General features: G+C 49.1%; 3 protein-coding genes across 5 annotated transcripts; 2 read left to right on the forward strand and 1 right to left on the reverse strand.

The window, feature by feature from the left end:
• The first annotated feature begins 13 nt into the window (after positions 1–13).
• Positions 14–7,238, forward strand: LOC111075903 (myotubularin-related protein 6). 2 transcript variants are annotated; one of them, XM_022369425.2, is made up of 10 exons: positions 14–211; positions 3,119–3,235; positions 4,665–4,827; positions 4,886–5,169; positions 5,230–5,364; positions 5,449–5,678; positions 5,780–6,292; positions 6,357–6,614; positions 6,676–6,898; positions 6,962–7,238. In XM_022369425.2, exons 1-10 carry the CDS (start codon positions 188–190, stop codon positions 7,097–7,099), a joined length of 2,085 nt encoding a protein of 694 aa, XP_022225117.2. In that variant the 5' UTR covers positions 14–187; the 3' UTR covers positions 7,100–7,238. The 2 variants fall into 2 exon arrangements, with proteins under 2 accessions (XP_022225117.2, XP_022225116.2); XM_022369424.2 differs by lacking the exon at positions 14–211 and adding an exon at positions 1,123–1,743.
• A 549-nt stretch (positions 7,239–7,787) lies between these two features.
• Positions 7,788–10,341, reverse strand: LOC111075904 (translation initiation factor eIF-2B subunit delta). Of its 2 annotated transcripts, XM_022369426.2 has the most exons (5): positions 10,239–10,341; positions 10,031–10,146; positions 9,288–9,890; positions 8,629–9,231; positions 7,788–8,563 (listed from the first exon to the last, which is right to left on the reverse strand). In XM_022369426.2, the coding sequence occupies exons 2-5, from the start codon at positions 10,085–10,087 to the stop codon at positions 7,880–7,882; spliced, it is 1,947 nt and encodes a 648-aa protein (XP_022225118.2). In that variant the 5' UTR covers positions 10,088–10,146; positions 10,239–10,341; the 3' UTR covers positions 7,788–7,879. The 2 variants fall into 2 exon arrangements, with proteins under 2 accessions (XP_022225118.2, XP_041449054.1); XM_041593120.1 differs by lacking the exon at positions 10,031–10,146 and having other exon boundaries at positions 10,239–10,325.
• A 300-nt stretch (positions 10,342–10,641) lies between these two features.
• On the forward strand, positions 10,642–11,097 carry LOC111075905. The gene is made up of 2 exons (XM_022369427.2): positions 10,642–10,842; positions 10,915–11,097. Exons 1-2 carry the CDS (start codon positions 10,662–10,664, stop codon positions 10,980–10,982), a joined length of 249 nt encoding a protein of 82 aa, XP_022225119.1. The 5' UTR covers positions 10,642–10,661; the 3' UTR covers positions 10,983–11,097.
• The last annotated feature ends 17 nt before the right edge of the window (positions 11,098–11,114 follow it).

Here is an 11,114-nt window from a genome sequence, read left to right on the forward strand (position 1 = left end):
TAATACTTCCATATTTCACATCCCTAATACTAATATATTTATTAAAAAAAATGCATATAAACTAGGAAAAAAGTGTATTTAAATTGTATTATCAGTGCGTGTCACGTGCTGCAATCCCGATCGGCTGTGAGGCAACCTTGTAGCTATTATTCCACGGATACTCGGCGACTAAAACAAAACGTAAACAATGGACGATATCAAGCTGGCTAAGGTATGTTTATGGCCTTAATCAAGTCCAAACTGTGCTATTTGTTGAACAGTAGTCACCTTTGTGGCATTGTCCAATCTAAATCCTGGATAAGAGTTGTGAGTCATGCTGCACAGCCCTTGTTTGCTCCACCTTCTGCTCGGACTATTCAAAATCGATGGTCAACCTGGACGGCGGGCGACAGAGGAAGGACCGGCACAGTACCAAGGGCACCCTGCCTCCCAAGCGGGTGTCATCTCAGTTTGCCGCAGGACACACAAATCATGTCTATTTATATATAAATGTATTTTAAAACATGCGCATAGGAATGGGATGGGAATTTATCCAGAAATATGTCTCCTCGTGCTCTTTTCCCCTACAAACACACACACACACACACACACTCAGGCGCAGATTTGTGGAGGTTACTTTTTAGCCTTCATCCAAACATCATTTTAGCTGAACCCACAAGTTCAACACCCACTCTCAATTGTCCCTTGACATTGCAAATAGAAATAAAATCAAGACTACACGCACCATTTTTAGTACTCCCTTTAACGATATGTGAGTCATACATAGGACACTTAACATTTAAATATAATATATATAAAGCCCTAAGAATAGTATGCAAGTATTTACTTTGTTGCTTTTAACGATTTTGCTTAGTTTTCTATAGCATGAGCAAATTTTCCTTGGGCACCCACTAATCATTGCATGCCTTAAGGCGCTATATACGCACAAGTTGAACCCTAAATACCCACTCCTTACAGGGTATGCCAGTAGTATTTGCTTTGTTTTACTCTTTAGGCGCCAGCTGCTCTCTTCCCATTGGCTGAGCAAATTTCCCCCTGGCCAGAAATTTCCCCAACAGCAAGCATAGCATGCATTTAGGCGCGCGCCAGCCACACTGGCAGCTGAGTTCACTCCCAGCACTCGTGTCGGGAGCTTGTTCTTCTGCGGCACCACCACACCCACAAACACAACGAGCCCCAAAGTGGGAATAACAAAGTGTCCAAATATACATACATGTGCACATACATACATACATACATCCATATACATACGTAGTACGTACTTTGTGTGCTGTTAGTCGAAAAGTGAAAGTATCGAACCTAACCATCCCGTCCCAGCACCGCCTGGACTCACGTGATTTGATTTATAAGCCAAAAGGGCCAGTGCCTGTGCTCGTGCTCGTCCCTGCCCGCTCATTCTCTCTCCCTGTAATTCAAAATCAATAAGACATTGTGCAACAAGAACAACAACAACAGCAATAAAAACAAAAACATTAGCATAAACTGCGAAACGAAACTAAAGGAATGGACTTTACCAGATTCATGAATAAATTCAACGAAATCGAACGCCAACTATCCCCCACATCGGCCCTGCGTCTGAGCTTCGACAACATATCGCCGGAGACGGAGGAGCCGCCCGATGGCAACAAGAGGCTATGGGGCGTGCCGGTGCCACCGTTTGTCTCCGACAAAGTAGTCTCCTGGATCGAGGAGGAGTTTAACGAGGCCCCTGTCTTCTACAACGGCAACTGTGTGCTCAAGAAGGTAACAGACATCCTCCATCCTGGCTTCAGATCCGTTTCATCGCCTTGCCTATGCAAAACCGAGAGAAAGTCAAACAAATTTGTCTTTTTTACGCATAGCCGCCGGCTCTTGGCCGGAAATTATGCAAATCCCCCATCGAGCTGGAGCAATATGTTCGGCGCCCTCGACTTGACCCCGCTTGGCCTCTCTCCAGGCCCCATTTCCTTATTTGGGTCACTCGATTCCTGCTGCATCCTGGCGCCATTTGTGTAGCCATTTCCCCCACAAATACTCACAAATTGCTGCATAGTCAGCGCAGTACTCGAGTCGAGAGCTGTACAGGAACTGCTGGCAGGGCGGCCAATTAAATGAGTGGGCGTCCCATCGTGGTCACAGATGGAATAGCCTTTGGACAAAATTGCACTCGTCCATCAAAGCGCTCAACCGCAAACTGCAACTGAAAAGGCTTCCCAAGTCTCCTGACAACTGTCGTCGCCTGTTTTCTATTCCGCTTTCAATTTGCCATCTGTTGAAAATCGAATAAAGCATTGCTTGACGAAGAGCAGAAGCAGAGGATGCTATGTTTATTGAGTTTGGATGCAATCAAGGGATCCCAATCCTCAAAGCCCCTTGTATACTCGCCATGATGTAGGTTCAATTTGCATGTTAAATTGAATCCAGACATTCGTCTGCCTGCCGCTGTCCTGCTGGGGTAATGAAACGACCATCCCACTGACAATTAACTAACCTTATCTATAACAAGAATGGCCCCGCCTCGAACAGAACAGGAGGCGAAGCCAAAGCCAAAGTCAAAGCCCCCGTATAAATGACATGAAAGGAAATTAGTCTGTTGATGAGCAGGCCCCAGCGGCTGGGGCCCTCGGGCAATAAGAACTGCCACAAAGAGGCGGCAGGAGATAAATGAGAGTGTGAGGATGAGAATGAGGACCATCAAATGCATGAATGGGATGGATGGCTGCCAAGCGGTTTTGTTTAATGGTTGAATGCCATTCTTCTAGTATATTTTAAAGCTCGCACTCGTTTATGGAGTCTATTCTAGGAGAAGGGTTGCACGGGAATTTCATAGAAAGTTAAATAAAAGAATCCCTTTATCCTTTGAACTTGCTTCTTTTTCCTGGCAATGCAGTGGCTTCTGTAATATTTGTGTGGGTGTGTGGGTGTGTAGGGGGGAGTGGAAGTTGAAGAGTGGGTTATGCGGCTGTGGCAGAGTGTGGGCTGCTCACTGACGTCAGCAGGCAGCTGCAATTGAAATGAAGATGGGCTTAAATGCCATTTTGGGGAAATTATGTAAAATATTCATGCGATGCCTGCTAAAACCATTTCCAACTGTTCTCTCTTCCTCTCTTTTTTTCTTTTGCTTATGTTTCGTCGCCAGGTGGAGAATGTGCGGATGATAGATCGCTACAATACCAAAAATCCCACTGTCGGGACACTCTATCTGACGGCCACCCATTTGATATTCGTCGAGCCCGAGAGCAACAAGGAGACCTGGGTAAGTAGCCACCAAGAATATGACATCATCAATTATTTTATGCCCCTCCTTGGGGCAACTTGTTTGTGTGTGTACTTTTTGAATTGAAAACACCGTGGAATGGGCCACAAACAATTTAGTGCCGTGCCCCGACCTCTGAGTCACCTCCCGAGTCGTCATGTCGTGTGGTTCTTATGGACACGGGGAAACGTGCTCAAATATGTGTTTCCCAGCTGGGGGTTTGGGCTTGACCTCGCACTGGCAAAAAGTTTGAGGCTTATTCTCCATCTCCCTGCGAGACCTGCACTCTGCACTAAGAATGATGTCTGACAGTCGTGGATGCGGCGCGCTTCCGCCACTTGGCTCAAGCATGAATGCAAAAAGTACAGAAAAGTTCCTCCTAAGAAGTTGCCTCAAGGCTTTCCTGTATTTGCGCTTTAAGTTTCCGCTTAAATTTGCAATCAGTGCACAGAGAAAAACTTACCAGAAGCACGTAGCGTATAAGCCCCAACGCAAACGCACAAATTGAATCCGGCCAGCATTTATATATTATGTACATTAATTGCGCACAGCACAGTAGTACATTCTCATCAGGCATAAACCCCAGCGTGGCGTCTCTTTGAATTTACTAGGGGTGGCGGAAGGGAGAGGAGAGGGAGGCTGCTGTGCTGGTGGTTGCACAAACCGCTTAGTCAAGCTGCTACGGCTTAGCGCTCTTTTGCATTATGCGAGGCATTGCGATTTGTATGCCTCAAAGCAGAAACACTTCAAAGGAAATGCAAAAATAAAACTGAAAGGGGAAGGGGCAGGGGCAGGGGCAGCATGATCAAATTACTATGTAATTACCACAAAATCCTGTTGGCTCTACCAATTAGGGAGATTCGCACAAACTTTAAATTGCATTGCGGCTGCTGCAGCAGCTCTTGCGTATACGTAATATTTCCGAGCAGGAGCGCACACATGCATCGCATTTTAATTGCCTGCCCGAAAATTGCATTAATTATGCTCTCCACGCGGCAAGTGCACGTGCGACAAGTGCCCCCCAAGGCAGAGGGAGAACGAGACTCTCTTGTTGGCCCAGTGTTAAGAGGATTAATTAAATGTTAAAGGTCTTCGAGTGGGTGGTTCTCCATCAAGTGGGAATTTTCGGAGTGTGTATTGATTTTTGGTGGCGTTCGCTCATAATCCCTCGGATTGGCAAGGTACGAGCCACAGGCTACTCGGGATTATTGTTTTTACTGCCACTGAGGCGCGTCAATAATTAAGTGGGGAAGGCACTCAGTGGCCGCCCAGGCACGTACTTCTGTTGACCCAATGCCTTGGGTGGGCACTTTTCCTTCAGTATCTTTAGTTTTTGCTTCGCGGAAAGCGTTGCATAATCGTAGTTCTGGTCGATTTCATGGCACAAATTACAATTGCTGGCACTGGCATTGGCATTTGCTACTTGCAGATTCTGCACATGCATGTGGCCAGCATCGAGAAGCTGCCGCTGAGCACAACCGGATCGCCGCTCCTCATACGCTGCAAGACATTCCTGTCGGTCACATTCGTGATTCCCAAGGACTCCGAGTGCCACGACGTCTACACATCACTGCTGAAGCTCTTCCAGCCGGGTGAGCAACGATATATGGAGGCAGTGCATCACTTCATACCCATCCTCCTCCTACACAGTTTCCATCAACAAATTGTATTGCTTCAACTATCAGCCGGCCAAGGATGACTACCCCAAGAGCGCTGGCTGGGACTTCTTCAAGCTGGAGGCCGAGTTCAAGCATCTGCTGGTGCCCAACGACAACTGGACTCTGTGCTCGATGAACGAGAAGTACGAGCTCTGCGACACCTACCCGCGCCAGATCTACGTGCCCAAGGAGGCCACCACTCTGATGCTGATCAGCAGTTCGCGCTTCCGCTCCAAGGGTCGCCTGCCAGCGCTCACCTATCTGCACAACAACAAGGTGGGTGGGGTGTACACTTCACAATGTTCACACTTCACTCCAATTCTCTCACTGCTTTAGGCATCCATTTGCCGCTGCAGCCAGCCGCTGTCTGGCTTCAGTGCCCGCTGCCTGGAAGATGAACAAATGCTGGAGGCCATACGCAAGACAAACACAAACACAGACTACATGTATGTGGTGGATACGCGGCCGCGTGTGAGTAGCATTTGACATTCCCTGACAGATGAGGAGCATGCAAATAGACCCACCCTCCCCCCAAACGCCTTTCAATGTTTGCAGATCAATGCGATGGCAAATCGAGCCGCCGGCAAGGGATACGAGAACGAGGCATTCTATGAGAACATCAAGTTCCATTTCCTGGGCATCGAGAACATACACGTACAGCGCGCCAGCCTGCAAAAGGTGCTGGAGGCCTGCGAACAGAAGTCACCCACCATGAGCGCATTCCTCAATGCCCTCGAGTCGTCTGGCTGGCTGAAGCACATTCGCTCCATATTGGACACGTCGAGGTGGGCAAACATTCATTCAGCTGGGCTGGGGACAAATGGGGAAATTATTTGTTGACAGCTGAACAAACAGAAACTCCTCTTTCTCCTCCTTCTCTTGGCAGCTTCATTGCAAATGCCGTGGACAAGGGCGTCTCTGTGGTGGTACACTGCTCCGATGGCTGGGACCGCACCGCTCAGGTGTGCTCGCTGGCGCAGCTGATGCTGAATCCGTACTACCGCACAATCAAGGGCTTCCAGGCACTGATCGAAAAGGATTGGCTGGCCTTCGGGCACAAGTTCAGCGAGCGATGTGGCCACATTCAGACGGATGCGAAGGAGGTGTCGCCCATATTTACGCAGTTCCTGGACTGCACCTGGCAGCTGATGTCGCAGCGCAGCGAGGCATTCGAGTTCAACGAGCGCTTCCTGCTCATCCTGCACGACCATGTGCACTCGTGCCAGTTCGGCACCTTCGTGGGCAACTGCGAGAAGGATCGACTGGACCTGAAGCTGGTCGAGCGCACCTTCTCGTTGTGGGGCTTCATGGCCAATCACCTGAACGAGTATATCAATCCGCTGTACAAGCCCAATGTGGATGAGGCGATCAAGGCCAATCTGGCGCCGCAGTGCATCAAGTAAGGATTCTGCACCAGCCCGTCTGCGTTTGCGCCTTTTCTCATCTTCTGTTACCATCCGCAGATTCTGGCGAGGAATGTACTGCCGCTTTGAGAGCGGCATCCATCCGCGGGAACCGCTGGGCGACCTGCTGCTCGACAGCAAGGAGCACACCAACTCGCTGGAGGATCATGTGCAGCATCTTACCAAGCGCATAGCGAGCTTCAAGAGCTACATCTCCAAGTCGGCCAAGAAACTGCAGGACGCCACCAGCACCACCACCAAGGTCGCCAAGGAGGCAGGACAGGTGGCGGCTAATCCCAACGAGATCAATGACAACAAGTAGAAGCCCATTGGCAGCGTCGATTGAGTCCCCCCTCTAAGCTCTGATTCCCCCTTCCAGATACAACTACGACAAGAAGCTGAGCGAACTGTCCGCAGCAGACGACGACCACCCCTTAAAGGCTAACAACATGTCCTTTGCCAATCTCTCGCTGAACGCAGAGCAGACGAGCCCCCCGCAAGCCCTGCCCGACGAGATCGACTCTGTGGCTATTGATTGGAAGCCCATGCGCAATGTGACCGCCTGTTCCTGCTCCACGCCCTTCGATCAGTTTAGCAAAAAGGTGAGACAGAACTTGACCAGAGATTTACGTAGCTTATCCCTAACCCCCCATATCCCCCGACAGACACATTGCTGGCGTTGCGGCGATATCTTCTGCGAACGATGCATCGACAAGAATGTGTCGCTGCCAGGCCACGACAGCGGCAAGCCGGTGCCCGTGTGCCGCGGCTGTTTTCGGCAAATGCAGAAGAACAGTCCGTAGAGGATGCTGCCAGAGGGTAAACTTGTAGCCTAATCCATAGTTATAGTACATTGTTGAGTCGTCGTCGTCGGTCGTGTTAGGTCTGTGTGCTGGGGGAGGAGTGAATGGATGAATATACAATTATAAAAACCATAAATTCTATTAATTATACCATATTTATTGTTGCATTTGTAGTGGTAGCTGCTTAGAAGCTCCTTCGAGTTGTTGCAAAAAGCAAAACAAAATTAAACACTAGAGCAAATCCGATACCATCTAGATCGCGATAGATTGGCCTCCAGGCATGCATATAGGATCTATGCCATAAGTCGGGCACAAATCTGTATATTTTGTTTGTTAAATTTATGTAGTTTGGCACCCACAAAACAAACACACACAAGCGAGAGTACAAGGGAAGGCATATAAAACCTATTAAATATGTGTCTATAAATATAAAGCGTAATCAGCAGGGACCGCTGTGCGAGAACACCTTTTTTTTATTCTATTCTATTCCATTAATTGTAATTTAAACAGCAGAGAAGGAAACCCACCCATTCTATCTATTCTATTAAGCCTGATATATGTATGATGTGCAATCAAAACTGTCTCGAGTATAGAAGTTCCTTCAGCCACAATCTACATACAGAATACGCCTCCCCCCCTCTTAAGCTGCGGTCCCTCGCATTAACCTGCAAGGAAAAAACATAAAAAATACTATTCAAAATTGTTTATCGATTTGATCAAAATGTAATAATAAAAAATAATATTTATTCAACAGCAGCGGAGTTTTGTCTGATCCGACGATTAGTAGCCGATGTCTGGTTTGATGCGCAGAATGACGGGCACACTGGTGCAGGGCAGGATGGCCACCTCGGTGACGACGGCGCTGACCAGCTCGGGTGGCGTAATATCGTAGTTCAGATTGAGGGGCGTGAGGTGGCCCTTGGCTGGCCAGTTCTTGAGGCAGCACTTGTCGTCGCGCACCAGCTCATTAGGATCGCTCAGCTCGTTGTAGACAATGGCATCCGTCTGGAATCGTTCGCTGAACTTGTGCGTCTCGCAGCAGACCAGAACGGGAACGTTGTGGCTGTTGGCCACGAGGGCCACCTGGGCGGTGCCTGTGCGCGCCATCACATAGCCGTTGGCGAGCAGGGCATGGGCACCCAACAGCACCTTGGTGGCCTCGGTCATCACATAGCCCACGGCATTGATCAGCACATAGGTGCAGGGTATACCGTGGGCATGCAGCCGACGCAGCATCTCCTGGCCCTCACAGGTGGGACGCGAATCGACGACAATGACACGAAAGGCGACCTGTCGCCGCTTGGCCTCCTCGCAGATGAACTGTATCAGCGAGGAGCAGCCAAAGGTGAGCAGCACATCGCCATCGGTGATCTTCTCCTGCAGAGAGCTGCTAATGGCCTGGGCCGCCTTGCCAATCTGGTTCTCTATGTAGGTGTCGATGAAGTGGACGATTATTTCCTTCATCTGCAAAAACGATTGGATTTGGATCAGCAGCCCTGAAGCAGTGACAGTGGCGAGGAGAAACTTACCTCCGCCTCTGGCACATCGGCCGGCAGTTGTGTGACCTGATTCCTAAACTGTTTGTAGGCATTGGACACGGAGACGGCCAGCGGGCGACACTTGTGCAGATGATCCACGTGGTGCTGCACCGCAGCATCCAAGCTGCGGCCAAACTCCTTCTTGGCTGGCGTCTCGAAGTCCTGCACCACCTGCCGCAGGGCATGCAGGAAGGCAATGCAGCGCGCATTGGAGCCGACCACTGTGCGTTGAGCGTACTGCACGCCCAGCCGCGCCATGCTCGGATGCACCAGCGGATCGTTGATGAACAGGCTGGCCCCCTTCTCTGCACAAACCAAGTGATTGAAGAGCTTTACTTTGCACTCTGACTTGGCGGTGCTTGACGTATTTTTGCTGGGTGAAGCAGCCGTCGCTGACTTGACTGGGGAGACGCTTTCCCGTTTCAGTTCCTTGGGTGTCGTGTGCGTGGCCGCAGCCTTTGTCTTAGCAGTAGCCGAAGCCGGAGCCTTGGCCGCTGGCTGCGCTTTCTTCACTTGTCCTTGTCCTTGCGCCTTGGCTGCCCGTTGAGCTTCCTGTAAGGCCCGCCGATCGGCTTTGCTGAGAGCGGGTTTCTTCTGTGAATGGCAGAGGATTAGAGGCTTTTCAGTTTAATGTTAGAAAGGTTTCTTGCCTTTTCCTCCACCACTGCAGGGGCTGGAGCTACGGTTGGTGCTGGAATCTTCTCTGTCACCTTTAAATTGGCCAGCTGCTGCACGGGGGCTTCGACCTTCGCTCCACTTGATTTGGCTACCTTGGCAGCCTGCTTGGCCGCCTTCTTGGCCTCTCGCTCAGCCTTGATCTGGTCGCGAGTCTTGTCACCAGTTTCCGTTCCTGCCGCCGCAGTGAAAGTGACCGCGGCAATTGGGGCAGCTATCGCTGCAGTTCCTGCGGACGGTTCTGGCTTGTCCCTGGCAGTGGTTGTTGTCGTCGTTGTCAGCTTGGTGGTTATGGTCGTCTGCTCCACTTCGGTGATGATTTTTGTCGCTGGTGGTGTAGATGTTTGTTTCTTGGCCTGCTTGGCTTGCTTCTTGGCCTCGCGCTCTGCCATGACCTGCTCACGCGTTGCACCATGCTGGCTGCTGTCTCCTGGCATTGCACTCTCAGTGGGCGCGGAATCGGTAGTCGAGGATTCTGTTGTAGTCGCAGTGCTATCTTCCAAGCGATTTCGTTTGTTTCGGGGTCGATTACGTTGCCTCAGTTTCTTTGGCTTGGCCTTGGTCGTCTGACTCTCGGTCTGTGGGAGGGTGGGGAGTGTTATTAGTTGAGTTGAGATAAGTATCAGGCTGGTAACCCATTCTAAATCAAATCATGAGGCATGCAAAATCAAAGACTACAAGTGCACTACGATGCTAATAAATGAGTGAGGCCTGATACCTGTGACACCTGATCGTTCGTTTTATTCATTTTGATAGCTTGCAAGGAGACAGACATGGAAATTTAAATGGCAAAGGATGTGGAAAGCCTGTAGCTTGAAGCCCTTAGTAGCGGCACTATTAGGACACACAAAGAGGTTAGCAAATGGTAGAATTTCTCATTAACCGGCTTGTTAATTAACTATTTATATGTTTTAGCGTCCATTTACCTTACGATTTGTTAAATTTTGTTTGCTCACGACGACAAAAACTCCAGCTGATTTGAAAGGCGATCTATCGATATTATCCCAAGTCTTGCAGCCCTAGTTTCAATCTAGCAAATCCTACAAATAAGCCGGTTTACATTATATTTCACGACACAGTAGCTAAAATAAAGATAAACTAAGTGAGCCATATATCTATGTTACATTCTGTCACCATAGTATATTCGAAATTATTAACACAAAAGTATATTTCCGATTACCGCTACGCACGATAGCAGCACAAAGTTGATAGCTTTCCTGCAGAGTTGCACCTGCCGATTTTATTGTGTTCTTTCATCGAGGTACGTTCGGTCGACATTCGCAGGGAAAATTACATAATTTTTTGCATTCTATTTTCTCGCCACTGCAGTATCTAAATCAACAACTACCATGGCCGACAAAGCTGCTCCAGAAAAGCCCGTGGGTCGCCCCATGAAATACCCGTACACTTTCTCGGCAAAGATTGCCCAATTCCCCATCAAGCACTACATTAAGAATCAGTGGATCTGGCGCTACTACTTCATTGCGGCTATTGCCTGCGTGCCCGTTTTCTACAAGATCAGCCGATTGGGTATGTTATGCTGCTCCTGCCGCCGAGCTTACACAAGCAAGTGCACGTTTGTAATAATTTTTCTTCCAACAGCCAACTCGCCCGGAAACAAGAAGGCATGGGCCGAGTCCCAGGCTAAGGAGGCTGCCGAACACCATTAAATGGCCCACAAGAGCGATGCTGCCATTAATTTAGTTTTAATATATGCATCTACATTTCAGAGCTGTTTTTGTTGGCTTTAACCTTGATCGGCGAATAAATGAGTTGACGGATAAATATTCTGTAAAAATGTT

The sequence above is a fragment of the Drosophila obscura genome, unplaced genomic scaffold (assembly GCF_018151105.1).
Source record: "Drosophila obscura isolate BZ-5 IFL unplaced genomic scaffold, ASM1815110v1 contig_186, whole genome shotgun sequence".
NCBI classification, from domain to species: domain Eukaryota; kingdom Metazoa; phylum Arthropoda; class Insecta; order Diptera; family Drosophilidae; genus Drosophila; species Drosophila obscura.

Coding starts and splice junctions, on each gene's coding strand:
- LOC111075903 (XM_022369424.2), top strand. CDS start 1,504: ATGGACTTTACCAGATTCATGAATAAATTCAACGAAATCGAACGCCAA. Junction 1,744..3,118: donor GCAACTGTGTGCTCAAGAAG/GTAACAGACATC, acceptor TTTCGTCGCCAG/GTGGAGAATGTGCGGATGAT. Junction 4,828..4,885: donor GCTGAAGCTCTTCCAGCCGG/GTGAGCAACGAT, acceptor CCTCCTACACAG/TTTCCATCAACAAATTGTAT.
- LOC111075904 (XM_022369426.2), bottom strand. CDS start 10,087: ATGTCTGTCTCCTTGCAAGCTATCAAAATGAATAAAACGAACGATCAG. Junction 9,891..10,030: donor CGAACGATCAGGTGTCACAG/GTATCAGGCCTC, acceptor ACCCTCCCACAG/ACCGAGAGTCAGACGACCAA. Junction 8,564..8,628: donor CCGATGTGCCAGAGGCGGAG/GTAAGTTTCTCC, acceptor TCGTTTTTGCAG/ATGAAGGAAATAATCGTCCA.
- LOC111075905 (XM_022369427.2), top strand. CDS start 10,662: ATGGCCGACAAAGCTGCTCCAGAAAAGCCCGTGGGTCGCCCCATGAAA. Junction 10,843..10,914: donor CTACAAGATCAGCCGATTGG/GTATGTTATGCT, acceptor TTCTTCCAACAG/CCAACTCGCCCGGAAACAAG.